The 26411-nt window shown below is 45.4% G+C and overlaps 1 protein-coding gene across 1 annotated transcript in view; it reads left to right on the forward strand.

Annotated features, from left to right (window-relative positions):
• The window catches only part of LIPC (lipase C, hepatic type), a 170696-nt gene extending 148031 nt beyond the window's left edge, over positions 1-22665 (forward strand). The window contains exons 7-11 of the mRNA XM_060169397.1: positions 741-974; positions 3300-3545; positions 14768-14885; positions 16472-16690; positions 21376-22665. Coding sequence (XP_060025380.1) covers positions 741-974; positions 3300-3545; positions 14768-14885; positions 16472-16690; positions 21376-21487 — 929 coding nt within the window. The 3' untranslated portion in view covers positions 21488-22665. The remainder of the gene's footprint in view (positions 1-740; positions 975-3299; positions 3546-14767; positions 14886-16471; positions 16691-21375) is intronic.
• The last annotated feature ends 3746 nt before the right edge of the window (positions 22666-26411 follow it).

Here is a 26411-nt window from a genome sequence, read left to right on the forward strand (position 1 = left end):
TGGTGCCCTGTCAATTCCTTCACCCCCAACAGTGATGGAAGCCAGGACTGACATGGGACAACAAAGGGTCCTCCAGAGAAGGTAAAGGAAGAAAGAGAAAAAAATCTTGAGTGCATAAATACTTCCCAGCTACCATCAGCCAGGAGCTGCCACTTGTCTCATGCAAACATCTCTGTCACTTAAGGAGCAGAGCTGTGAGCAGTCCTATTTGCTCACAACATTTTTCCCAGAGAACAGTAATGTCCCAAGGCGGTTCTGAACATTCCAATGAAATGACATTAGTGTAGGGGAAAAGCCAGCTTGTTTAGGGAAATTATTGACAACCTGCAGGCAAATAAATTCTTTCTTTGATGGATAGGTTAGAACTACTTACAATAAGCACAGTGGGTTTTTTTATATGCAAACAGATGCTCTTGAAAGTAGCTTGAGAGGTACTTAAAATTGATTGGCTTAAATAAATCAAGCATTCCCTTATAACCTTATTTCTACCACTGGATAGTTCCTGCAAACCTCTTCTCCCCATAAATAATAACCAGCCCGTGTCCGATTTTTAGTGCCATGAATTACTACAGTTTTACTGCGAAAAATTTATGGCAAGATTTTCGAGAGAAAGATGATGCCCTAGGATTTTCTTCTTCCTGCTAGCTCATGAATGTGTAATAACATGAAAAAGGTAAAAAGAGCATTTCTTCTCCTCTCCTGTTGCTCTCACCTAACCCTTCCCCTTGCTTTCCTGTTAGGGCTGGATGCTGCGGGCCTTTTGTTTAAAAGAGCTTCCCCCAGTGACCGGCTTTCACCAGATGATGCCAATTTCGTGGACGCCATTCACACCTTTACCCAGGAACACATGGGCCTGAGTGTGGGCATCAAACAGCCCATAGCCCACTATGACTTCTACCCCAATGGGGGCTCCTACCAGCCTGGATGCCACTTCCTAGAGCTCTACAAACATATTGCCAAGCACGGCTTAAACGGTGAGAAAGGAGACACTAGCCTACGCTGGTTTACATTCCCCACAACTGATGGGGCCTCTGGATCCAGTGGTGTCTAATCTGCAAGATTCTGAGAAGAGTTTGGCAAGGGTGGGGCCCAGGGTGAACGGTCACCAAGTCCACCCAGAGAGAGGGCTTGTGGGAGTAGGTAAGGGCTGCCGCTCCCCCCAAGCCCTTCCTCTTAACAGGCAGTGGTCCGTGGAGCTCAGGTGCTGAGGGTGAGCGGAGGGGCACCACTGGGAGTGCCCGCTTCTCACCTCCACTCAGTGTACCCAACGAAGTCTCTCCCGGGGTATTAGCCTTCCTGAAAGTGGAGCCCTGATGCCTGTGGTTCTTCCTCTTTCTCCGGAAGCTTCCTCACTCAGGAGGCTTCCTCTATTCTGGGCCCTATGATGATCCACTTAATAGATCATGGTTTCTTGATCCTTGGTCTCCCAAGAGTGGGAATAACTCTTCCAATCCCTGTGAGGTTTAATCAGCTGACCCTACAGGACATTCATTATGAGATTCTTCCAATTAGATGTTCAGCTCTAAATAGGTCCTTGTGACTTCCTTTGTCTCAGGGCGGAAACTGAATATGGCAATATCTGGGTTGCGATCCCCCTTCTCTCTCAAACCCTAAAACCAAAACATTAACACGCGCATGGGTAACAGGCCCCGGATTAAAGAACAAAGATGTGAGCAAAAACCATACACTTCCTAGGCATTCCAAGGTTCTCATTTTTGTAAAATAATATCCTGATTAAGACATGCCAACTCACTCTAAGCCAACTGGAGACCCCCCGACCCCCACATACCACCATCTTGCCCCAATCATCTGAAACTGAGCTGAGCACATGCTATCTCGTGATTACATCACCACCTTCACATCTCCTGTATCAGAATGACCTTCACACTGGATACTATCTCATTTTGGCTGGACTCCCAGCTTTCCACCCGCCCACGCCTGAGAGAACCTTCTCGGAACTTCCTCTTGTCATTCCTTACATCATCTCTCTCCAGTCATCGCCCTCTAGTCACCAGCAGTTCCTGGTGACCGTCCAGCTCTCTTCCCAGATTTACACCCTCCCTAAGCTCCACACAGACCCCTAGGATGGTGTTTATTCGCTAGTTGCCTGGTAAGTGCATCTCTGACCAATTACTGCCATTTTCTCTTTTGTGCTACACTTCAGAATGATGGAACCAAGGATATTCATTTACCTCACCCACCCTTGGTATGGTTTTTCTCAGTTTTCTTCACCCTTCTGTTTGCAAGTGATCCCATTCTGGGGTGAACATGTTAACTTGGTCAGTTGGTAACTGCTTGACCATCCTCACCACCTCCTGGCTAGGTGAGCTTGAGTGAGTGAGTGAATGTCTTTGAAACTCAGTTTTCTCACTCATAACAGCTGCCTCAAGGAGCTGTACTGAAGATCTGGGGAGGCATTCAGTGTAGTACCTGCCGAACAGTGGGTGCTCAATAAATATAGCCCCTAGTGACCAAGAACTGAGATGACTAATCCTGGGCAAACAGATTTGGCAAAGTTACCTGTGCTCCACCTTCACATGAGGTTCTTAGCACATCTCGTGGTGGTTCCTCAACATTCCTAGAGAAAACTTTACTAAAGATTGTTAAGATTTGGAGACCCAAAAACAACCCCCCCCCCAAAAAAGGTCAAAATCCTTGGTACATAAACCTCCTAAACTTGTTTTGGGTTAGGCCCGTTCAGACCTGGTCACTGGGATATGTCCTTCTTGAAGCCAATCCCCATGCTGGTTGTACAGGCCAGTTATCTTAGGGCATGCAGTGGCTGCTTTGAGACAGAAGGCAGACATGGTGGGGGAGGCCTCAGCTCTCACCAGACCATGAGCCAAGTCCCAAGATTGCCTGGGCACTGGTTTACCCAGCTTTATTAAGAAAAGAGGCATTCCGCACAAGCCTGTTCTGCTAACTCACCCTTAAAGCATCAGCAGTTGTGCATTTTTAACCATTTGAGATTAAAATATTTCCAAAAGGAATTACAGTACCCCACTTGCTTAAATAATTCAATATTTTCTTAGTGACTTGGGGCCCCTATTAAAACACCTACCGTAACATACAGGGTGCCCACAGCAGCCCCCTGGAGCCTGAGATTATGCCTCCACACTAAGTGACTGCAGGGGGTCTACCCCTTGTGTAGTGTTCAGTCAGTTATCACATCCACTGTAGTCAGCGGGTTGACCTGAGCACTTTCCTCCTCCTTCCTAATGTGCCGGTACTCTGCACTGAGAAACAAGGTGATCCTTCAGACAAAGGGATGATAACGTGCTTCTTGCCCTGTTTTCCAGCCATCACCCAGACCATCAAATGTGCCCACGAGCGGTCGGTGCACCTCTTCATCGACTCCTTGCTGCATGCTGACATGCAGAGCACGGCCTACCCGTGCAGGGACATGGACAGCTTCAGCCAGGGCCTGTGCCTGAGCTGCAAAAAGGGCCGCTGCAACACGCTGGGCTACTATGCCCGCCAGGAGCCGCAAAGCAAGAAGAGCAAGAGCCTCTTCCTGGTGACTCGAGCCCAATCCCCGTTCAAAGGTGAGTGCATCACTAACAAACGTAAGGTAGATAGCTAGTGGGAAGCAGCCGCACGGCACAGGGAGATCGGGCTCGGTGCTTTGTGACCGCCTGGAGGGGTGGGATAGGGAGGGTGGGAGGGAGGGAGACGCAAGAGGGAACAGATATGGGAACATATGTATAACTGATTCACTTTGTTATAAAGCAGAAACTAACACACCATTGTAAAGCAATTATACCCCAATAAAGATGTTTAAAAAAATTTAAAAAAAAAAGGTGAGTGCAGGAGAGCCTTCAGAAGGGCAGGATGAAGCCACTTGTCTGAAGGTTCAGAAGTTCCCTGAAGTGTTTTGCTGGAACTACTTCAGGCTCTGTTATTTTAGTGGTTTTGACCCTGCACAGATTCCAGACCGTGATGATGACACAGCCTCTCTCTTTACCCAAGAATGTGGCTTCCTCACTGCCAAGTGCTGGAGGAGAAAGCTTGATACTTTCTGGAACAATCCTCGGGTTGGCTGTACTTCATCCAATATCACGGTCCCCTAGAATATTAGATCCAGAAGGCCTTGAGCAATTACCTTGACCACCCAGGTCTCATTGTACAGGGCCCTGGAGACTTCTCCAAACTCAGACTGGAACCCAGTGCTTTCATCTCTGCTTATGGCTTCCAGGAAAAACCTGGGCTCCACACTACATGCATGCTTCCTCATTTCCCCTGACGTTCGAGTCAGCTCCTCTTACAAGAGATCATTGTCCTATTGAGGCCCTCCCTAGAAGTTCCGCTTCTCAACCTCAGGGGAGAAATTGAGCCCCTTCTTCTTGCTGGGTTGAACAGGAGGTCAGAGAAAGGGCTGTGGTCATGATTTGGGCTGAAGCCAGCAGAGAAATACTCCACTAAAGCCTAAATCCTCCTGGAGGGAACAAGCCAACATCTGTTGCCTTTAACATTTCTGCCTAATCCTTAAAACAGCTCTGGAATGATTTAGCATCTCACTGTTCACAGCACATGCTCACGTCACCGGGAGGAGCCTGGTGCGGTTTGCTTGTTACCCGTGCAGATGTTTGTATGCAGAAGGTGAACACGCTGTCAGTAGCACTTTGCCTTCGCACCGCGTTTTACACAAAAACATTACATGTATCCATCGATTCCTCGTGGTGCCCACAACAGCCAAGCGAGGTTGGCAGGGTTAGCCTGGAAGGAGGCCTGGAACCCAGGTCCCTCTGACTCCCAGGTGTTCCGTTCATTACCACACTCCCAAGTTCAAGCTCCGAGGCGACTTCTTATTTAGGCACAGGATTCTCCTGTTTATCTGAACTTTTGCTCTCCAGCCAGATTTCCCTTCCCTGCGTCCCAGGAATGACAGAAATCAGATGGAGCGTCTGATAGCTTCTGAGAGCACTTGGAGCGAGGGCAGGATCTTTCTTCCCTGAGGGGCAGAGGGTCCCCTCAGCTGTCTGTCCTCGAGGGGTGGCGGCGGAACCCGTGGCGCCCAGAGCAGGTGAGGGGATTTGGAAGGCCTCCTGCTTCAGGGAGCTCCCCCGCCGCGGGCTGCCAATTACACACTCATTTGGGTTAACCAGCTCCTCTTTTAAATGGCAAAGCTGCCTGGACTGATTAAGCCTCTCAGATAATCACATTTTACCAGATCTACTTTAATCCTGGAATGTTAGCGTTTCAAAAAACTGTTCAACTCCACCATTTCACAGATGGGAAAACAGAGGCCCAGATGCAGGAGAATCATTTGCCCGGGGACACAAGAGGAATTCTTGGGGGCAGAGCCAGCATTTAGACCCAGGCCTCCAAACAACTAGTCTAGTGATTTTTACCTTGGTAACCTGCCCATGGTCTGTCTACGGGGGTGAGGGAAGGAGGAGAGGTGGGGGAGGATCTTGCTTTCTCCTTGCGGTCAGCTGGAAACAAAGAGCATCATTTTTCACCTTCCAGGGCAGGGCTGTGCATCTGAAGTGAGGGACTGGGTCCTGCCTGAGGTCATCTCCTGGGGGGCGGTGGAGATGGGGGAAGGAGGCGAGAGCGTCAAGAGAAGGAAGAGGGAAGAGCAGTAGGCACAAGCCAGGCTGAGTTCTTCCCTTTGCCCAGGACCCCAGATGCCCAATCACCACACGGTGCTGGTGTGAACTCACAGGGACCCCTTTCCCATGAAGGAGGATCAAGAAATCACACTAGGGCATCACTACAGGCCATCATTTCTTCTTCAAGCATAAATAGAGCCAGGGTAGGCAGAGGCCCTCCCTCAGGGGGCCCAGGGGAGACCAACTCCCTCCCACACGCTAAATGCTAAGTGCTGTCCCAGGAAGACAGATGATGAGTCCCTTGGAGACAACGTTGCAGGAAGGGGGATCCCTTCCAGGGCCCGAGAGTGGGCTCTTGCCTAACCCTCGGAAATGAATTGTCCGAGGGGACATAACGTGCTGACAAAGCAAGAGACTTTATTGGGAAGGGGCGCCCGGGCGGAGAGCAGCAGGGTAAGGGAACCCAGGAGAACTGCTCTGCCACGGGGCTCGCAGCCTTGGGTTTGTATGGTGACGGGGTTAGTTTCCGGGTTGTCTCTGGCCAATCATTCTGACTCAGGGTCTTTGCTGGCGGTGCACGCATTGCTCAGCCAAGATGGATTCCAGCGAGAAGGATTCTGGGAGGTTGGTGGGACACATGGGCTGGTGTCTCCTCTCCCCTTTTGAACTTTCCTAAATTCTTTCAGGTGGTGGTGGCTTGTTAGCTCCACGTTCCTTACGAGGACCTCACGTTGTAAGATAACTCATGCAAATGGTTACTCTAGGGTCTGGCCAGGGTGGGCGGTTTCGGTCCGTAGTTCCCCTGACAACAGCACTTGGGTCTCTTTATCACCAGCATCTCCTCTTGCTCCAGGGATATCCAATGAAGATAAGATCTCTGGGGCCAGTGATATGGAGGTGGGACTATGAGACAAGACTGCCTGAAACTGGTCCGAACCCAAACCTCCAGCCCCAGAGAGATTCCAGTGAGGAGCTGCAGCCTGCACTGCGCCCTCCTCTTCTCTGGGCCCTCCAGATTCTCCCCAGATCCACCTCAGCCCTTCCAGCGAGCAAAGTCCTAATCTGCTCAGCCTAATTTGACTCACTGGTGGGGAGTCACATCCCTGCGATCACATCAAGCCACCCTGGGAACAGCTGGAAATCATGCCCAGATGAGACCCCCACCTGTGTGAAAGCGGCTACTCATGGGATGCTGCGGGCTGTATAATGCTACATCGACCTATATGGTCGCTGCTAACCTTATGTGGCTATTTAAATTACTTAAAATAAAATCTCAAATTTGAATCGTCCGTCATACTAGCCACATGTCAAACGCTCAAATATGTGGCTGCCATATCAGAGAGTTCAGAAATAGACCATTTCCTTCCAGAAAGTTCTATTGATGGCGCTGGCATCAAGTCTTTAATCTAGGCCACCATAACTGCACCCTTCTTCACCCATCATGGCCACGATCATCTGTGACTTGGGCCCCCAGAGTCTATTTCAGTGGCCAACTCCAGCATTTGATGAATACTTAGAGATTCATAAAGGAACAGACTTGCCCAGCCCTGGTTACAGAGAACCCGCAATCCATATTTTTCAAGGACATCTAATTGTACTATATATTTTAGTTCAGGGTCTGGCTGGGCAAGATAAACATCCCCTCCCGACTGTAGTTGCACAAAGGATGACTAACTTGGCCCTCATTCCTCTGGCTCCCAAGATATTTTGACAAAACCATCAAAGGATCTGTTTTCTACAACCGTACGCCAGCACTCGGGTAAACGCTGAAGAGGACAGCGGTAGCAGAAGAGAACTGGGAAACAGTCGCTGAGTGAAATGAGGCCATTTATCGCCTACTTCCATTCTCTCTCTCTCAGGAAGAACTTTGGCTAGTTTGGGAGACCTTTTTTTTTTTTTTTTTTTTTTAAGAGAAGGGGGTGGGAAACAAACCTATATGAAGTCCTGCTTAGCAAGCATCTTATCTAATTTAATCCTCATAGCAGTTAGAGGAGGTAACTGTGTGGAAGAGAAGGAAGCAGCGCTCAGGGGGGCTTACTCGATCCAGACACCACCTTGGATGTGTTGCAACAATTATCTCATGTATCATTTAATCCTCACAACAACCTACAGACAGAGAGAGAGAGACAAAGATGGAAGGGGTGGGGGGTGGATTGATTATGCCTATTTTTCCAAATAAATAAATGGAGATGCAGAGAGGCTAAATCCCCTTCCCAAAGTCACACAGTTAGTGGGGAGCAAACGTAGTGCTTGACCCCAGGTCTCCCCGACTCCATGGCCTCCTAAGTGTAGGACGGAGGCCAGTTCAGTGGCAGCTCACTCCTGAGTCATCCCTCCTCTTGGGCTCCTCTGTCTGAGTCTCTCCTCTCTTCCCCATCGCCGCTGCCTGCACTCTCTCCCTGCACTCTGGGCCCCATCCAGCCGGTGGGAACTCGCTCCAGCTGATGAGAGCACTCTTCTGGTCGGTGAGATAACCAGCCAGACTGTGACTTGGGGAGTCTGTTTGTCTTTGGCTTTTCTCAGCTACTTCTTTGGAAGGTTTTCACTGATTTCCAGGGAGAATTCCAGAGAAGCAATGGGTATAGTCGAGAGAGCAGAGGCTTGGGACTGGGATAAGGAGTGTCCAGAATTGGGCTTTGCTGCCAACCACCTATATGACCTTGACCCTGTGGCAAAACCGATGGGGGCCTCAGTTTCTTCAGCCACGAAGTGACTGTGTATGGACCAGCATGAGGGAGAACCACTAACCCTGGCACCTGGGGGTGGACCTACTCTGCCCACTCTGCTCGTCAGTCCTGCATATAGGATGGTCGACACCTTCTAGAAGCCAGGCACTTTTACATACCATCTCATCACATCCTCACAACAACCCTGTGAGAAGGCTTTTCATACCTGTTTTACAGAGGAGGAAACTGAGCTTCAGAAAGCTGATGAGTGCTCAAGACCTCTTGATGGTACCAGGAGGCTCCTATCTCTCAGTCAGGGGTGCTTATTTCCATCCCATACACACACACAACACAATACTCCCTGGCCTTCCCACACATACACACACGCTCCCCCATCTCCACCCCCAGCAGAGGAAACTCCTCACAGAAGGGGCAAGCATCCAATCTTGTGACATCAGCATCACGTAAATGGGGCAGTACTGTTGAGCCCAAATTTAGTCCCCAACCTAAGTACATACGCGCACACACACATAGGCTTATAAAACCCCTTCTCGACTTCCCTTGAGCCTGTTCTGAGTTCATTCAACCAGCCCCTGCTAGTGCTGGCTGCTCGTACATTAACCCCCTGCGTAAGACCATCATTGGGCCTCTCAGTTCCATGATGTTCAGCCTCCCTCAGAGGCATCTGAGATCTAGGAAGAAGACCTTGGTGCTGCAAGAAAACACGAGATCTGATTCTTACCATCTCCATGAGAAAAAATCTATACATTCAAAACAAAAAAGGCCTCTTTGATGTTTGTTAAGAGTCATAATGTCTCCCAGGGCCAGTACCTAATGATTCAGCAGCATTTTTTCCATGAGACAAAAAAAAGGAAAAAAATATTCCCTTTTTATAAATTCCAAAACCTGGTGTTCACAGTGGCTACCTTGTAAAAAGAAACTTTTTTTTTTTACGTGGCACCAGTGGGGTCCACACAAGATTAGGATCCAGGGTTTTTAGAGTATCTGAACCCCAGGCAGACTCTCTGGTGAGGAGAATCTCCAGAGGCCTCACGTCTCTGCTCCAGGTTTGATTTTGCCTGATCTCATTCAGGGTTAATAGACTATTTCACGCTTTTCATCTTTAAGACCTGAAATAATTTCTCCTGCCTGAACTGAGGAACACGTTGTGCTGGCCTCCTTGCAGTCACAGGATCAAAAGCATTTCCCTAAATCATTTTTTAAAATCCTTATTAAACATGCCATAAGGTAAAGTGAGAAAAATTATTCACCCTTTTTTCCTTCATCTTTGTAACAGCATCATTGTCCTGGGGGGTGGGGGGAGGACTAAGAAGCAAATTGTCTTTTTTCTTTTTTTAAGGAAAAACACTTACAAAATCCAAAATAAGAACAAATAATTAGATCTGAACATGAAAGTCTCTTATGTATTTTAAAAAATTAATTTCAAGATTTCTCCCCAAAAGTGGCTTTCCTAGTGCAGGTTAAAAGGGATTCCTTGTGCTATCAATGTGTGATGGGTTTGACCATCACACTTCCGCAGACACAGGTGCCCGCATTCCTGCACAGCTGTGCCCTCCACAGCCCGCCTCACTCAGGCCCCTCACGGCTTACAGACCTTTGGAGGTTCTGACCTCCTGCACAGGTCCCACCCCAGGGAGACACTGCAGGACACAGGTAATTCTCATCCATAGGATGTGAGCGCTAAAGGGACCTTCACAATCATGAAAGCCAACCCCTTCCCCCAGAACTGTAGAACCATGGCATCTCAGATGTGGAAATCTGTCTCTTCCTACTCATAGTTTAAGAGCAAAGGAAGACAAAAACCCATCTCCAGTGCAGGGACGTGAAACATTTATCCCAGCTCGGAGGCTGGACATTCAGCAGACAGGCAGCAGGCAGGAATCTGCAGCAGTGATAGCCCAGGATGGATGTCAGTGGGTCAGAGGTGGCAGGCACTCTGTCTTGGTGGCTTTATCGGAGGCAGGTTTAGACTGCGGCTTTTCTTCAGGGGCTGTTTGCTCTTTGCTTTCAAAGGCAGCTTCAGCTTGCTAGAACTGGAACCCCAGGACACAGTGGGAAGGGTCTCTTGGAATCAGACCAGACACCTGTGTTCAAAGTCTGCTCCACCGAAGTGAGAGAGTAGCATTGATATATATACACACTAAATGTAAAACAGATAGCTAGTGGGAAGCAGCCGCATAGCACAGGGAGATCAGCTGGCTGCTTTGTGACCACCTAGAGGGGTGGGATAGGGAGGGTGGGAGGGAGACGCAAGAGGGAGGGTATATGGGGATATATGTATACATATAGCTGATTCACTTTGTTATACAGCAGAAACTAACACACCATTGTAAAGCAATTATACTCCAATAAAGATGTTAAAAAAAAAGTCTTCTCCACTTCTAACTATCTGGGTCACCTTGCACCCCTCTCCAAATCTCTGCTTCCTTATCTGTAATTTACCAGGATCACTGACGACCCTATCTGTCTAGGTCTCAGCAGAAAACAGGACTCCACTCACCTGGAGCAACTAAAGAGAACAGGCAGGACTCCTTAGAGAGGGTGGGTGATATCAAGGAAAGCAACATGGGCTGTTGATGCACCCCAGATCTAACCACCAGCCTCTGGGAGAAGGAGAAGGAACAGCCCAAGAGAACGGGAGCTGTGGAGCAGAGGCTGCTCATAGCAGCTCATCATGGAGCACAGTTCCTCTGCAGTCAGTCTTCAAAGCAGGAGGGAGCAGAGAGAAAAACACCTTGTCCTCTCTCTTCTGTGCCCTGATCTCCTGCAGGTGCCTCCCCAGTGGGTCAGTCGCAACCAGAAACCATCCTGCAAGGCAGCCAGGAGATGAGGCCGTGGGGTCACTTCCTGGGGTTCAGAGCTGGATGGGGATAGTAGGGGTAGGTGTAGAAAATGGAGTCTCACCACATGTTATCTTTATTTTGTCTTGTTACGAGGACAAAAGTAATGTCTGTAAAGCACTTAGTATGTAGCCTGATGCGTAGTAGTATCTCAACAAATGAAAGCAATTTTTTTATTATTCCTGTTCACAATTAGGCTCTTTAAGGCAACTGTGTCCTGCCTTGTTTTCACACAAAAAGCCTCAGAAGCACTCCTTAGATGCCTGATGTGTGCCGTGACTTGTGGAGATACAAGCGTTAATATGACCCCAAGGCTGCCCTCAGGGAGAGAAGATCCATGGACATGGATGCCTGTGAGACTAGGCAGTAGGTGACAAGGGTCACAGCTCTGCTTCTCAGCTGCAAGCTCCTCTAAGGCCAGGACCACAGCTTCTAGTGCTGTTTTCTTTCTTAATACTTTTAAAAACTTTTCTTTTTCCAATAAGAGTCTAATTAGGATACATGCTTATTGTAGAAAATGTGGAACTTGCAGAAAAGCATAAAGAAGAGAATAAAAATTACCTCTCTCCCCTCTCCAGAGACAGTCACTTAATACTTTTGTGAATCTCCCTCCTACTCTGCATGCTGTTTTATTAGAATTAGTCTCATGTTAGATGTACAATTTGTATCCTGATGGTTGTTTGGGTTTTTTTCCCACTTTTTCATAAGCATTGAAACCATTCCAAAAATATCTTTTAATCACTTCATAAGAGTAAATCACATGGTTGGGAACATGAACTCAGAGTCAGCAGACTAACATCTAATTGCAGCTTCACCAGTTCTTAGCTGCATGACAATGGACAAGTTACTTAAATTTCCTGAGCCGCAACTTCTTCATTTGTAAAATGACGCAAAGGGAGGTTAAAATAGGCATCTTACAAAGTTGTAGTAAAAGAAATAAGATAATTTTGAGAAACAGTAGTTCAGTATCTGGGACATAATAGAGAGCTAAATGGTAATTATCATAATTGTCATTATTAGTCCATAGTCATTCCTCTATTGGTGAATATTTAGGGTGTTTTTAATTTATTTTTAATCAAATAATTGTTATGACATTTTTGAACTTTAATCTCTTTCCGCACTTCGACTTTTTCCTTAGGGTATATAAAGCTATTGGTCCTGGCTATAAACATTTAAAACTTCAAGTTCTGGAGCCAGGTGGCCTGGACTTACGTCCCAGTTATGCTACTTACTAGCTGTGTGATACTGGAAAAGTTGCTTAACCTTTCCGTGCTTCAGTTTCCTCTTCTCTAAAATGAAATAATAGTACCAGCTGTTGTAAGGATTAAATGAGATAATAAATACAAAGTGCCTGGCACAGGTAAACAAAATAAATGTTAGCCTATGTTATTACCATGCATACTGCTAATTACATTCTTTTACTCATCTATCCCCAACGGCTTTCGGCACTGGGCTGGGTATCAGTAGATTTCCAGTTACTACATATTAAACTGGTTGCTATGAGTGTTCCTTGCATACTCTGGGAGATGCCCTGCTTGCTTGTTTGGGGGTTAACCCAAGGCCAGTTCTCTCACGTCATCCTGTCCACATCCTGCCCCCACCCCATCCCCAGTGCCTACAGCCTGTATCTTTCCTTTTTGCCTCAGTTCAACTTGTAACACTGTTCACCTGTTACAGAGTTCCCTAGACAGACCCCAAATAGTATAAGACCTCTCCAGAGGCTTCTGGGTGATAGACCAGAGTCCCTGCCTCCACCGCTGCCACCCAAGGGTTTAGGGACCCTTCCTGGGACTTGGGCCCATAGCCCTTCTCTTATTTCTCACCCAAAGCCTGGAGAATTCGAGCACCTATTATTCAGGGCACTGGAGGCAATCCACTGCAGGCAATCCACTGCAAAACCCAAATGGGAAGATTGGTTTATGCCAAAGGGTAGGGTTGTGTAAATAACCCAGAAACCCAGCAATTACAGGCACACCAGGACCTGCAGCTGAGGTGTTGGCAACACACCATCAGCCACAGCTGCTACCAGGTTTGTGTGTAGCTACCAACCTCCAGCGGAAATGCATGATTTGGGAGTAAGTAGACTGATTCATGAGGATAGTGAATTTCCACAGGTTGGGTGCATGGGATGGATAATCAAGTGGCTAGTTCCATAATCTATCCTTTCCAGGAGGAATTCTACAACAAAGCTTGAAACTCAGATCTTGAATTCTCAGAGGTGATTTCCATCTTGCTAAATGTTCATGCACATTCTGATACTCCCAAGCAAAATGTCAGTTCTTCACCCCACAAATGCTTATTAAGCACCTACTATGTGCACGCACTGTATCAGGATTAGTGGGTTAATCATTATCTAGAACAGGAAAAGCAAATACACAACAAGTATATCGTATATCCCCTATCCTTCCCCCAAGGCAGACACCAATCCTCCCAAAAGCCTAGACATGGTCTCAGAGCCCATCTCGACATGGGGCCCCAGGCAGTCCTACCAGTCCAGCTGACATGCCATATTAAACCTGTTTGCAGTCTTGGAGCTCAAGTGCTACAAGTACTTAGAGAAAACGGAGACAGCAGGGAAAAGAAGTCTAAGCAGCCATCAGTCATGTGGGAATGAGGTGAGGTAATTTTGAAAGCAGCTCCACAGCTGGTTGGTGTAACAATGCAAGCTAATCAAGGCGACGGGTCCAGGCCAAGAGCACAGGCTGCTGTGTGACCCTGAGCAGGTCGCTCCACCTCTCTGGCCCCGGTTTTCTTCTTTCTAAAATGGGGCTGATAATAAGAATACCCTCCTCACAGGGTAGCTATGATAAGTAAATGAGACGATGCAATGTAAATTGTTTAACAACACCTGTCCTATAGAAAGCAGTTTGCTTTCATTAATTAAATACAGACTGTATTTGGGTAAAGAAGAAGGAATTTCCCTCTTCCAAACCACCCAGTAGAAGGACATTCTGGACACTTGATAAGATAGAAGAATTTTAGGCCCAGGAACTAGAACTAGTTGTCTTATTTCCATCGGAAAATGTGCTTGTTGAACCCCACAGAGCTAGTTCCCAGGAACTGCCCCAGAACACAAAGGTGTGGTCATTAGGGCATATTTCTTAGCTGGAGCTCTGTCTCACCCCAAAACTGACACCATCAAACAGAGGCAAAAGTAAAAATGACAGTGTGTTCTCTTGCTTTTGTCAGCTGCCTAAAAGGCAATATATCCTTTGATTTGTGAAAGGGGACCCTTGCCAAATACATGGAATAGTCCAACAGAATTCATCTGGAAATTGACGAGAATGCCAAATATATTGTACTCCTATTCTGCCTTCTTTTGTTGGATAATATTTATTATATTATTGGGTTGGCCAAAAAGTTCATTCAGTTTTAAGTAAACATAAAAGACACTTTTTTCATTTTCACCAAGAACTTTATTGAACAACGTATTCACTACCAGAACCAACTTTTTGGCCAACCCAATACAAACAGAAGTCCTCTTAGACATTTAGGAAATTCAGAGAAGGAAAAAGAGGAAAATAAAAAGCATTCATAATTCTACCACCCAGAAAAAAAAAGGGGGTATCTATTCATCCATACTTTTCCCTCTGCTTTTTAAATTTTAAAAATACAACATTTTTTATTTTAAAATTTTCTGCTTAAATGATCTTTCTCTCTCGCTCTCCACCCTATTCCCCTCTAGTTTATCATTACCAGTTGAAGATTCAGTTCAGCAACGAAATTGAGAAACCAGCAGAACCAACTTTTGCCATGTCACTCCTCGGAACAAAAGAGGAAATGCAGAAAATCCCCATCACTCTGTGAGTATGAGGTACAGCCCCGTCCGTGGTGATGAGAGGCTTAATTTTCTCACAGGGTCTGGATGGACCCTGCTTTTCAAGAGTCAGGCCAGACACAACTTACTTTTCTCAGCCCATTATGACTGCCCCAAACACCCTGTCAGATGGGACATCCACTCACACTCAGCACCTCGTCATCCCTCCGCAGCCTCACCCAGTCCCAACGATTACTTTATGCTGCTGCTACCTGTGTTTGTGATGGGCCCAGTGCGACAGGGACTGGAATGGAGAGGGAGGCCAGAGGTGGCCGTCCATGTCTGCAGTACAGGAAGTAGATCCCAGCAGGGAGGAGTGTTGATGGCTGGAGCAGGTGTCCCCAGGAAGGCCCTGAGCGCCTTTCCAGTGAGTTCTGAAAAACATAACCCAGAAATAACACTGGTATCGTTCAACGTGGCACAAATTTTCCATTCAGTCAGCCTGCACTGCCAGCCCTCCCCATCTGTCCTTTGCCCGGCTGCCCACCTGCTCACAACATGGGCAGTGGCCTCAACGTCTCCTGCAGAGGCTCCGCACCTTCACTGGCCAGAAAAGGCCTGCTGGCTGCTTTTTCTCAGCATCTTGACCCTCAGCCTGGGCTCTCCTTGGGAAGTGACACTAGCTTTCACCCACTCCAGGGACAGTCCTCAGCTTTCTGAGAATTGCCCCCAGCTTTGAACCTCTGATCATCACACTGATTCAGTCGCTCAGCAAGGATGTGTTGGTGCTCAGCACGAGAGGTAGAGATGACACTAAACGTAGGATGCTCCCAGCCTAGTGGGGTGGGTGGATTCCTAAACGATGCTTTACAACATACTACAGGAGGAGCTACGATGAGCCAAGCAAGGGAATCCTCCAGCCACCTGTCTCACCCTAAATCCAGTGTTAACTCTGCGCTGTCCCAAATCTCTCCCCGGGAGATTGTTCTAAGTAGTGGAAAGGGCATCTGGCAGTTCTGTCAATGTTGGGACATTTTAATGTCTTGGAGATTAGTGAGGAAAGCTGCTAATGATACCTAAGGATCCGCATTTAAATCTTGCTCCAAACTGGTGCATCCTTTTTATATGTGGTTTTCTATTACTGCTATACTTGTTGTTTCAACAGAAGTTTCTATTTATGTGGGGAGGAAAAAAAGTATCGATCTGGAGAGAAGACTGTCGTGTGGCTCTAATACGTTGATTAAACCTACAGAGAGCGGTATTGCCCAGAGACCATTGCCAAAGCCCCTGCCCTCATCAGGGCAGTTTTCCCGACTTGTTAATCTGGAAACTAGGAAGCCTGAGCTAAACAAAGCTAACTAGACTCATTACCGTAGAACTCTTAGGGCGTTTTTAATATGCTAACACAGAAAATAAGATGGTTTTCCCAATGTTATTGGTCTAGGAAAACCCTTTCTATCCTGGCACACCTATTGCTATCTCTATTAATAGTCTGTCCAATACCAGTTCGGGAAATGCAGCAGAAAAGACCATCCCAAATCATTCAGGCAAACCTAACATATCCTGAATGTGCCTAATCACTTTGCTGTTAAAAATCAACTGACTGTGTCTGGTTTCCTTTGCATCTTCAAGGAACAAAGGAATTACTAGTAATAAAACCTATTCCTTTCTTATCACATTGGATTTGGATATTGGTGAGCTGATCATGATCAAGTTCAAGTGGGAAAACAGTATGGTGTGGTCCAATGTCTGGAACACGGTCCAAACCATCATCCCCTGGGGAAGAGAGTCCCTTCACTCGGGCCTTGTTCTGAAGAGCATCAGAGTCAAAGCGGGAGAAACACAGCAAAGGTGAGTGCTGTTTCAACCTCCTCCTAACATCTGTTAAGCATCTACCTATGTCAGCATTTTCCAGTTTACTATTTGCATTTATCTTAGGAAGTGGGCATTATTATCTCCTGACGATGGCATGTAGATGCTCAGAAAGATGAAATGACCATCCTGAGTTCACAAAGCCATAGGTGGAAGGACCAGGATGTGCACCTAGGTCTTCTGATTTCTAGTCTAGACTCTTCCCTCTGCCCACAGTTAACAGCCACCTGCCTCCAGAGTTTGAGGACAACTCACTAGCCCAGTGCTTTTCAGATTTCACCAGGTGACGTCAATGCTGCGGGTCCAAGGACCACACTTTGAATGGCAAGGACCTAGACGTGACATTTCTTCTTTGTTGTTTACCCAGAGAAATGCTTTTAACAAATCACAATCTCAAAATCTCACACTGTGGTGGCACCTTTCAAACCTAAGAATGCCAAGGGATCACTAGGGAACTTACTGACTATGCAGAATTCCACCTGGATAGCCACCTGAAGAGCTTCTGACTGGCCGTGGTCCGTGAAGGACCACACATTGGGAGCCCTAAGCAATTCTGATGTGGACCAGTGATTACCCTCAGGAGGTGCAGCTCTGGGTGACTGAACATCTCCCTCAGCCCAAAATCTCTAGGGAAAGGAGGGGCTGGGTTGGGGGCAGGGAGTGAAGGAAAGAAAGGATGTCCAGCTGCTCCTTCAGTCCTCTCAGCAGAGCAAAAGAATGCCCAATGTGTTTTACTATGGCAAACGTGCTTTTCTGTGGTTCTGCAGTTCCCCATGAAAGGGGAATCCTGTCCTTCCCCAGACCTTTTCCTATCTCCTCCCCACTGTATTTAGGAAACTTGTCTCTTCTCTCCTACTGCCCTTTTTTGGCCAGCCTATTGCTCTCTTTGGCTTGCTGTCAGCAGAGTTGGAGAACAGCATGCCTCTCACCTCTGAACTACTCTCTTCCCTCACCCCTCAGGTCTCACTGCTAGGAGTGGCCTGTGGCTGATTTATGCCCCCTGAGTCCCTTACACAACCACACTCTGAGTTTTTATCTCCCTGGGATACAAAATCCTGGCAATTACTAAGAGCATACTCTGCAGTCTGCCAACAGATTTCTCCACATGATCAATTTGAGAAAATTAAACTGCTTCTCTCCTCTTATACACTTAGCTATTCTTGCATGACTTTTTGGCCCTTTAGAAGAGCTCAACTGAGCACCACCCGTCCCCAGATTCTCTCAGCTGGAGAGTAATTCCTCAGTCTTAGTGGTTGCTTGCCATGGCAATTCTAGGTGACTTGACCTGAAAGGTAGTATAAAACACAGCACTACCTTCTCCCCTGGTGCTTACCACATGGCTCTGAAGAAGGAAAGAGGAGAGGGACAGGAGTGGTGTTTACAGAGCTCCTGCTGCACCATGGGCTTGAATGAGGTGCTCTAGAGCATTCATCTCATGGAAGCGTCCCAGTGACCTTCTGAAATGGGTAGTATTGCTGTGCAGATTAGGAATCTGAGGCTCACAGGAGTTACACAGCTTAGGGACATTGCTCATAACTGTCTGAACCCAGATTTGACTTGGTTTGTTTGACTCATTACCCGTTTGTTGCCAGAGCACAGCTTCCAACAGCTCCTCCCCCCCATTAGTCTTGGTCCCATTAATCTGACTTTCTCTGGTCTAATCTAGCAGAGTTGCAGAGCTGGAAGTTAATATATACGTACATCACACCTTTCCTCACGGCTGCAGGAGGGACATCATGAAAAAGGGGGAGGGAGTCTGGGACCTATGGTTTTTTAAGTTTTTAACTCAGTGAGCCCTATGGGTCTTTGCAGTACCCAACACCATGGGCGGGGGCGGGGTACCAAAAAAATCTGAGTTGTAGCTTTTGGCAGAAAGAAACTCAAGGACCTAATTAGGAAAACAAGATGCATTAATTTTACTAATGATATGCTCCATCCCAGGGCTTCTCAAACTTTAATATGCACACAAATCATCTGGGAATCGTGTTAAAATGTAGGTTCTGCTTTGGTAGGTAGAGATGGAGCCTGGGATTCTACATTTCTAACAAGCTCCCAGGTGCTTCTGATGCTGCTGGTCCATGGATTGCACTTTGAACAGTAAGAGTCTAGTACTGCATGGTCTATAGGAAGTCTAAGAAGAAAGACATCAGTTCAGGTTGGTGCTGTTCGGTCAGTGCTGCAACAGGCTTTGGAGAGGCCAAGAGGCATTCCCGGAGAGACAGGCAGTGAGCAAACCATATATAGGCAGAATCCAATGACTTCTGCATCAGCTAGTCCCAAAGTCGAATTTTGATTTCACTGCTTCCACCTATGGAGGCTCAGACAATAGCTGCACCTCTCTGAGACTCAGTTCTCTAGTAACAAATAGGAATTATAATATGTATCTCATGAGACTAATAACTACCAATTTTTGAGTACCTTCTACCATCTGAAATCCCAGAGCTGGGATGCAGATATTAAACCTCATTCTCAATCTCTTTGCTAACTACAAGAAAAAAAAAAAGGTTAAATAACTTGCTCTGTGCCTCCACGGAAGGAATTCAATGAGAGGTGATTTTCTTCCCCCAAAGCACAAAGTCAGGGATGAGAGGGACTGTTGTGGGGTGAAGAGCAAAGCAGAGAATATTGGTCCTGTAGCAAGAAGTTGAAAGTGATTGGCTAAACAAAATGGGATGTTTGATTGCCACAGTAATCATATAAATGCAAAACAAAAATCAATGAAATTATCACTGGTCACCCACTAGTTTGGCAGGAATTCAAAGACAGGTAACATCCAGAGCTGGTAAAGGTGTGGAGAGATGGGCATTTTCATACATTATTCGCGGGAGTACAAATTACAGAGCTTCTGTAGGGGAATTTCACTCAACAACTAACATTTAGTGAGCACATATCTTATGCTAGACACTGCTGTGTATACAGCAGTGAACAGAGTGGACAAAGCCCTTGGTCTCATAGAATTTATATTATCAAAATTTGACATATGCATAATCTTGACCCAGAATTTTATGCTAGGTGCCTATCCTGGAGAAATACTCAAAATATCCACAAAGGATATCTATGTACAGAAATGTCTGTTGCAGTACTATTTGTAAATACTAAACCATTGGGGAAAAATCCCAATCTCCATTAATAGGAAAATGGCAAATGCATGTGATACATCCATACACTGGAAGGTTATGCAGCAGGTGAAAAAGACTGAAATAGATTTTTTTGAAATATAGTTGATTTATAGTGTTTCAGGTGTACAGCAAAGTGATTCAGTATATATATATATTCTTTTTCAGATTCTTTTCCATTGTAGGTTATTACAAGGTATTGAATATAGTTCTCTGTGCTATACAGTATGTCCTTGCTGTTTATCTACTTTATAGATAGTAGTATGTATCTGTTAACTGCAAATTCCCCATTTATCCCTCCCCCCACTTCTCCCCTTGGTAACCATAAGTTTGTTTTCTATGTCTGTGAGTCTCTTTCTGTTTTGTAAATAAGTTTATTCGTATCACTTTTTTTTAGATCACATATAAGTGATACCATATGATATTTGCCTTTCTCTGTCCGACTTACTTCACTTAGTATGATAATCTCTAGGTCCAGCCGAGAATGAAATAGATTTGTATGTACTGATGTGAACAGTTCTCCAAGTACATTATTTGATGACAAGAAATTTTTTCAGAAAAATACAACAAATGTAATGTTTGTATATGAACATCCGTATATGTGTAAATACATAGAAAGAGGTCCAGAAAGACAGAAAGCAAATCATGAAAGCAGGGAGGGGAGTGATATTAGTGAAAGGTGATGGAGAAGAGGGTCTTTAATATTCAACCTTATATATTTCTTTATTGTCTGAATTTTTTAAGAATGCATTCATAATTACTCACAATAATTTTTAATTTAAAAAGTTTGATTTAGTAAAGACTTGACCTTAGATGCAATTCAAAAAAAAAAAAAAAAAGAAGCTATAAACTACAATTCTCTGTGACTACTGCTTTTTTTTTTTTTTTTTTTTTTTTTCAGATAGATGCAATTGAGGTTAGTAACACAAAATAGCATCTCAGGCCAAACCAATGGTCAAAGTTGTCAGCCGTTGGTCTCCAAGAGAGACCCAAAGCACTTAGTGATATCCTCTGTGGCTGGAGGACCAGATAAGAGGAAAGGGTGGGGCTTATAGGGCTGAGCCAGGCAGATGCTGATGACAGTGCCCTCATACCCAGGGACCTTTAAGAAGGGCACTGACAAACTGGAGTGTGTCCAAAAAAGGAAGGCTGGGCACTAAGCCTGCCTGTGAGGAACAGTTGAAGAAAGTGCTAATGTTTGCCTTGGAGACAGGGTTAATGTAGTGAAAGAAACCATTGTTACCCTCAAACCTTTGATGAGCTGTATAAAGGAGAACAAAGCAGGGCTGCCCCAAGGACTTTCAGTTCTTACAGGACTGAAATCACACCACACAGAGCTCCGGGAAGCCTTACACTGATTGCTTTCACTGACCTGGGCTTTGTTTTTCTCTGAAGTTATGAAAATATTTGCAGTCATAAGGATCTAATTTTTTTTAAATAGCATATGTTACTAAATAGCATGTCAAATTGGGTATCTGACAAAGGATGAAACTTCAATAAGCTCCATCCAAAACTTAGTGCTATGTTTGCTTGATGTTTTCTATGCAGAATGACCTTTTGCTCAGAAAACATGAATGATCTACAACTTCACCCAACCCAGGAGAAAACCTTTGTGAGATGTGAATCAAACTCTAAAAAATTGAAGCGAAAGATCAGATGAGCTTTAATGAAGACCCAGTGTGAAGAATAAATGATTTTATTCCTTATCTGGAATTGCTGCCTTGTTTGAAAACCAAAGTTATATAAAGAAACGTGTACAAAGCTTTAATAGATTTAAGATTTAAAGGGGAGCACATTTCACTGTTATAAACTCAGCTTTTTAAAACTATGTGATGTAACTATGTTCAAATATTAGTGTAACCAAAAATTTCCCAATTTTATGTCTGACTGAATGGTAATATATGCAAATAAGTACAAATGTAAGAGCCATTTTAGATCCGTTGTTCTAATTTAAAATGTCTTTCACAATTAAGTCAAATTTCCCATATTTCCTTGCTAGTTTGTTCTGTTCAGTTTTTTGAAGCATGCTGGAAAGATACTTCTTTATTATATAACTAGCATTTCCATAAAGTGAAATTCCGATTAATCACAGTTGTGTGTCCCAAAGTACACACCTTTTAAGACCATTCAGCTCACCAAAAGAAGAAAAATTCTAAACTAAAAGTTACCATCATATGAATCATACAGTTATTTCACTGAACCAAACCAATTATAGTAGAATTCTCCTAAAACTACTGATGATAACCATGAAAGCTGAAGAGTTGGTCGTTTTAATGATTAAATTACTACTGAAATACAATGTTCCTCTTTTACTAATGCTTGCCACAAAAGCTAATGGAAAACTTGGAATATCTCAAAGACTTAGATACCAAATCTCAAACGGACCAATAAACAAATTAATGATGTTTTGACCAGCAAACTCCATCACAGAGCATGTGAAGGAAATATTAGATACATCCCCCTTGGATCTGTGTGTCAAGTAATATCAGAGAGGAGGAGCACACTATACACGTTCAACAACCTCACCTGACACTGGCATAGCCTCAGCTCTATACAGCTCATAATTCATATGCTCTTCACCAGAGCAGGGCCCCTGGAAACAAAAGTCCTGAAGACATACCTGCCTCTGATGAAATCAATTTAAGAGGATCTTGCGTGATTCACTTTTATTTCCCTTGGAAAGACCCGCGAAACTAAAGGATATGGGGGAAGAAGGACAGCTGGGTCAAGGTTGTACTGTGTCCTGCATACTAATCTTGACTACAAAAGCACCTGACCGCCCTTTTAGGTATTGTGTGTGTGTGTGTCTAGAAATTACAGATATTAAAGTGAACACTGTTTCCCATCATGTCTAAAATACTAAGATTTACAATAAAGTCATGTTTGTGTCAGATGGGCATGTTTTCTCATTGACTACCCAGAGGGAATTTAAAATATCACTTTTTGAACATACTCTTTGCTATATACCCCATAGAATCTATGCACAAGTCGAACAATACTCCTCTCAGCCTTGAAAACATCACAACGAGAGACAGCCCAAATACCCACCCATGTGGTGCATAAATGAACAGTGGTATATCCTTACTCATGGTTGTTACACAGCAGTGAAAGAGGTGACCCAAAGCTGCACACACAACAAGAAAGGGCTGAGTCTAGAGTGAGACAGAGAGGCGTCCAGGGGGCAGAAGTTAAGGGAGCACTTGTGGGTTTGTGTATTTACACAAAGACACAAAATATATATGTAGTTTGTTACGAGGAGAACTATAGTGTTAAGGATGGACAAATAGGTGGTAAAACACTTACGTAAAAGCAATAACATCCCTAGCACAACAGTGAGGCTGCGGTAATCTAGGAAAGAGGAAGTGCACACCAGAGTTCCAGATGCCAGCAACATTGTACTTGTCACTCCGAGTGGTGGTTGCACAGGTGTCCATTTTTATAACCAGTCTTTAAACTGTACATATATGTTTTATGCACTCACTTTTAGTATGAATGTCACATTTTGCAATACAAAAAAAAAGAAAAGAAAGGGCAGAGTTTAAAACCAACATTTTTCTACTCTAGTGTGATGCATTCCAATACTAATTAGTTTCACACAAAATATAATTAGAAATTATTTCATCTTTAGTAGGAAAACTTAAAGTGACACAGGAGGTCATAACATTGGGGGCAGAGAAATCAATAAGCGACCAACATGACAAATGGTTAATGGGAACATCTGAGACTCCTCTTGGCATGGATTATTTCCACTTGGGAAGATGTGTTCATCGACATCACATTTTCTGAAGTACATCTTAGGAGGGAATTCAAATAGGGAAACTGAATAATGCAGCCACATCTGTTCATTGCCCATGCAAAATGCTGACTGGTATGCTGATTATACGCACCTCTCTCCAAAGAATCTGTATGTATGAGCCCACTCAGGGAAGATAACACTAGCATACTGCCTTTCAGGCAAAAGCCTGTTTGTGCTTTTACTTGTAAGAGCCCAGGGAAAGAAATGGGGCGTCAATTACACTGCAGCTGGGCTCTTTGAGGTGCCTGAAGCCAGAGAGAAGGAAACAAGCACTCCATTCAACACTAAAGTCAATGCACCGTCCTGCAGAGCCAAGCCGCCTGTCTTCGGTGTTCACCTTGATAATGTTGCCGCAGACACTGTGAAAGCTTTGCTAGCAGTTACACGTCTCTGGGGCGGCAGAGCAGGAAGCCAAGCTGCCCAGCGCAATGCCCACTCTCCCACCAGAGCGTGGATGAGAGGGAAGCCAGATGGATGGGAAACAGACAAGCAAGAGGAAGACGGAAGAAGTCAGTCCCGAGCGTCACCACCTACCTGCTTACCTCATCTCATACTACAGACTTCTCCTGGAATTCCTATGATCTGTATGTGATGAATGGCCCCCAGCACACCTCATTCCTTCTATTGGGGCGCAGGACAGCCTGCCCCAAAATATGCCACAATGGCATATTGTTTTTGAAATTAAAGTTACTTAAGAAACAGCCAATGCAAGAGGGACACTCTGACCCTCCTTTCCGTCTCTCTGAAAGCAGGAAATAAATCTCTCCTGTGAAAGGTGCCCTCCCTGATCTGGAGGTAGAAAGACACCCTTATCACCAGAGACAGGGAACTGGGGCTGAGAAGCCTGTCTTAACAAGCACTGTTACTTCTTTAATTTACTACCCTAAGCCCAGAGTCTGTTTAGATTCTTCACTAAAGTGAGCACCCCAAACCTAACTTTCTTTGACCTGTCAATTCCTCACAAAGGAATTGTCTCTTTGTCTAAAAAGTATAAAAGCTGCCTGCTTTGGCCACCTCTTAGGTCCCATTTTATGAAACCTCCATTTCCATGAATTAAATTTTTCTTTCTCCTGTTAATCAGTCTTGTGTTGACTTTATTATTAATCCACCCACAAGAACTCAAGAGGAGTAGAGGGGGAATCTCCCCCTCCCTGAGACTTCCCATCTCTCCCTTTTCTTACACCTCCTTCTTCTCTTTCCTCCAGAATGTCCGCTTCCCTGCTTAACTGAATCTTATTTATCCATCCAGACCCAGTTACTTCACCAGTTATTTCCTAGGTCAGCCCAGCTCACGGGGATCTCTCGCTCCCCTGAACGCCCAGCTGTAACGTAAAGGATGCTCTCACCGGGCCCTCAGTTACTGGTGCGCTGCTGACTTTCCTGCTACCTCTCTGTCTCCTCTCTGCTCCTTGCCCTCTACTCAACCTGTCAAGGTTGGCACTCCTCAGGACCTAGACCTCCTTCTCTGCTCACTTCTCTCTCTTTACACCATCTCTCCACTCCTGTGGCTTCATTTATGACCCGTACAGGCCAACCCCTCTCACCTTAGAGCTGCACTGTGGGGTCCCCCCTGAGCGGCAGGCACTCCCATATGTGCAATTACCCCCTCTCAACGCTTCTCCCTTTGCTGTCTTACAAGCTCAAAAGGTTCAGAGCTGAGCCCATCATGTCCTCCCTGCCCCCTGCCCCAAAACCTACTTCTCCCCATGCTGCCTGCTCTCTAGCTCAGTGAATGTCATCATTACCCCACTAGTTGCTAATAGCAGACACCGGGGGACCATCCATAATCCATAATGTCTCCTCCCCTTTGGCCCAATTGAACAATCACCAAATCCTGTGCGTTTTACCCATGCTTCTTAATTGTGTGTATATCTCTCCACCTCCATTGCCATCATCCCAGCCCAAGCCAACACTCACTCTTACCTGGATGTTTGTGACGACTTTCCACTTCTTCCTGCTGTGCCCAAACCTCTTTCAATCCATTTTTATCACAGCAGCCCAGGCGATCTTTTAAAAAAAAAATTTGTTTTTCTTAAAGACACATACCGTTTTCATACTTAAAGCCCTTCAAATGATTTCCTAATGGTCTTTGGAAAAAAAGTCCAAAATAATTACCCTGGCTTCCAAGGCCTTCCATCAGGCTCTCACTTTTCCCTCCAGTCTCATCGCCCTCATTCGCTACGTCATTGTAACCCAGCCTGCACGTTAGAACTGCCTCAGAAGCTTTCAAAACTACCCAGGTCTCGGCCCCACCCTGCGAGATCTTTATTGACTTGGTCTGGGTAAAGCCTGGGTAACGCGAGACTTAAAATGCTTTCCAGGTGATTCTAATGTGCGCTAAGTTTGAGAACCATGGGTTTAGACAGGTGGGCCCTCTTTCAATTCCCTGAAAGGTGCAGAGCTCTCTCCTGCTTCTCAGCCTTCACCCTCTCCTCTTCTCTCACCTTCTTCCCATGCTTCCAGTCCCAGTTTAGGTGTTACGGCTTCAGGGATAATTTAACAAAGATTATCCACCCCACCACCACCGTCCCAGCTATACATACTCTTCCTTTTTTTCTTAAAGGGGTTTCTTTTTTTAAAAAAATATTTTATGTATTTATTTGTCTGCATCAGGTCTTAGTTGCAGCATGTGGACCTGGCCAGGGATCGAAACGGGGCCCCCTGCATTGGGAGCACGGAGTCTTAACCACTGGACCACCAGGGAAGTTCCTATACATACTCTTAACATCTTTTCATTCTTCTGGAAAAATTACTTGTGGCCATGCCATGTGGAGCCATATTGGAGCAA

This window comes from Lagenorhynchus albirostris, chromosome 1, assembly GCF_949774975.1.
Source record: "Lagenorhynchus albirostris chromosome 1, mLagAlb1.1, whole genome shotgun sequence".
Taxonomy (NCBI): domain Eukaryota; kingdom Metazoa; phylum Chordata; class Mammalia; order Artiodactyla; family Delphinidae; genus Lagenorhynchus; species Lagenorhynchus albirostris.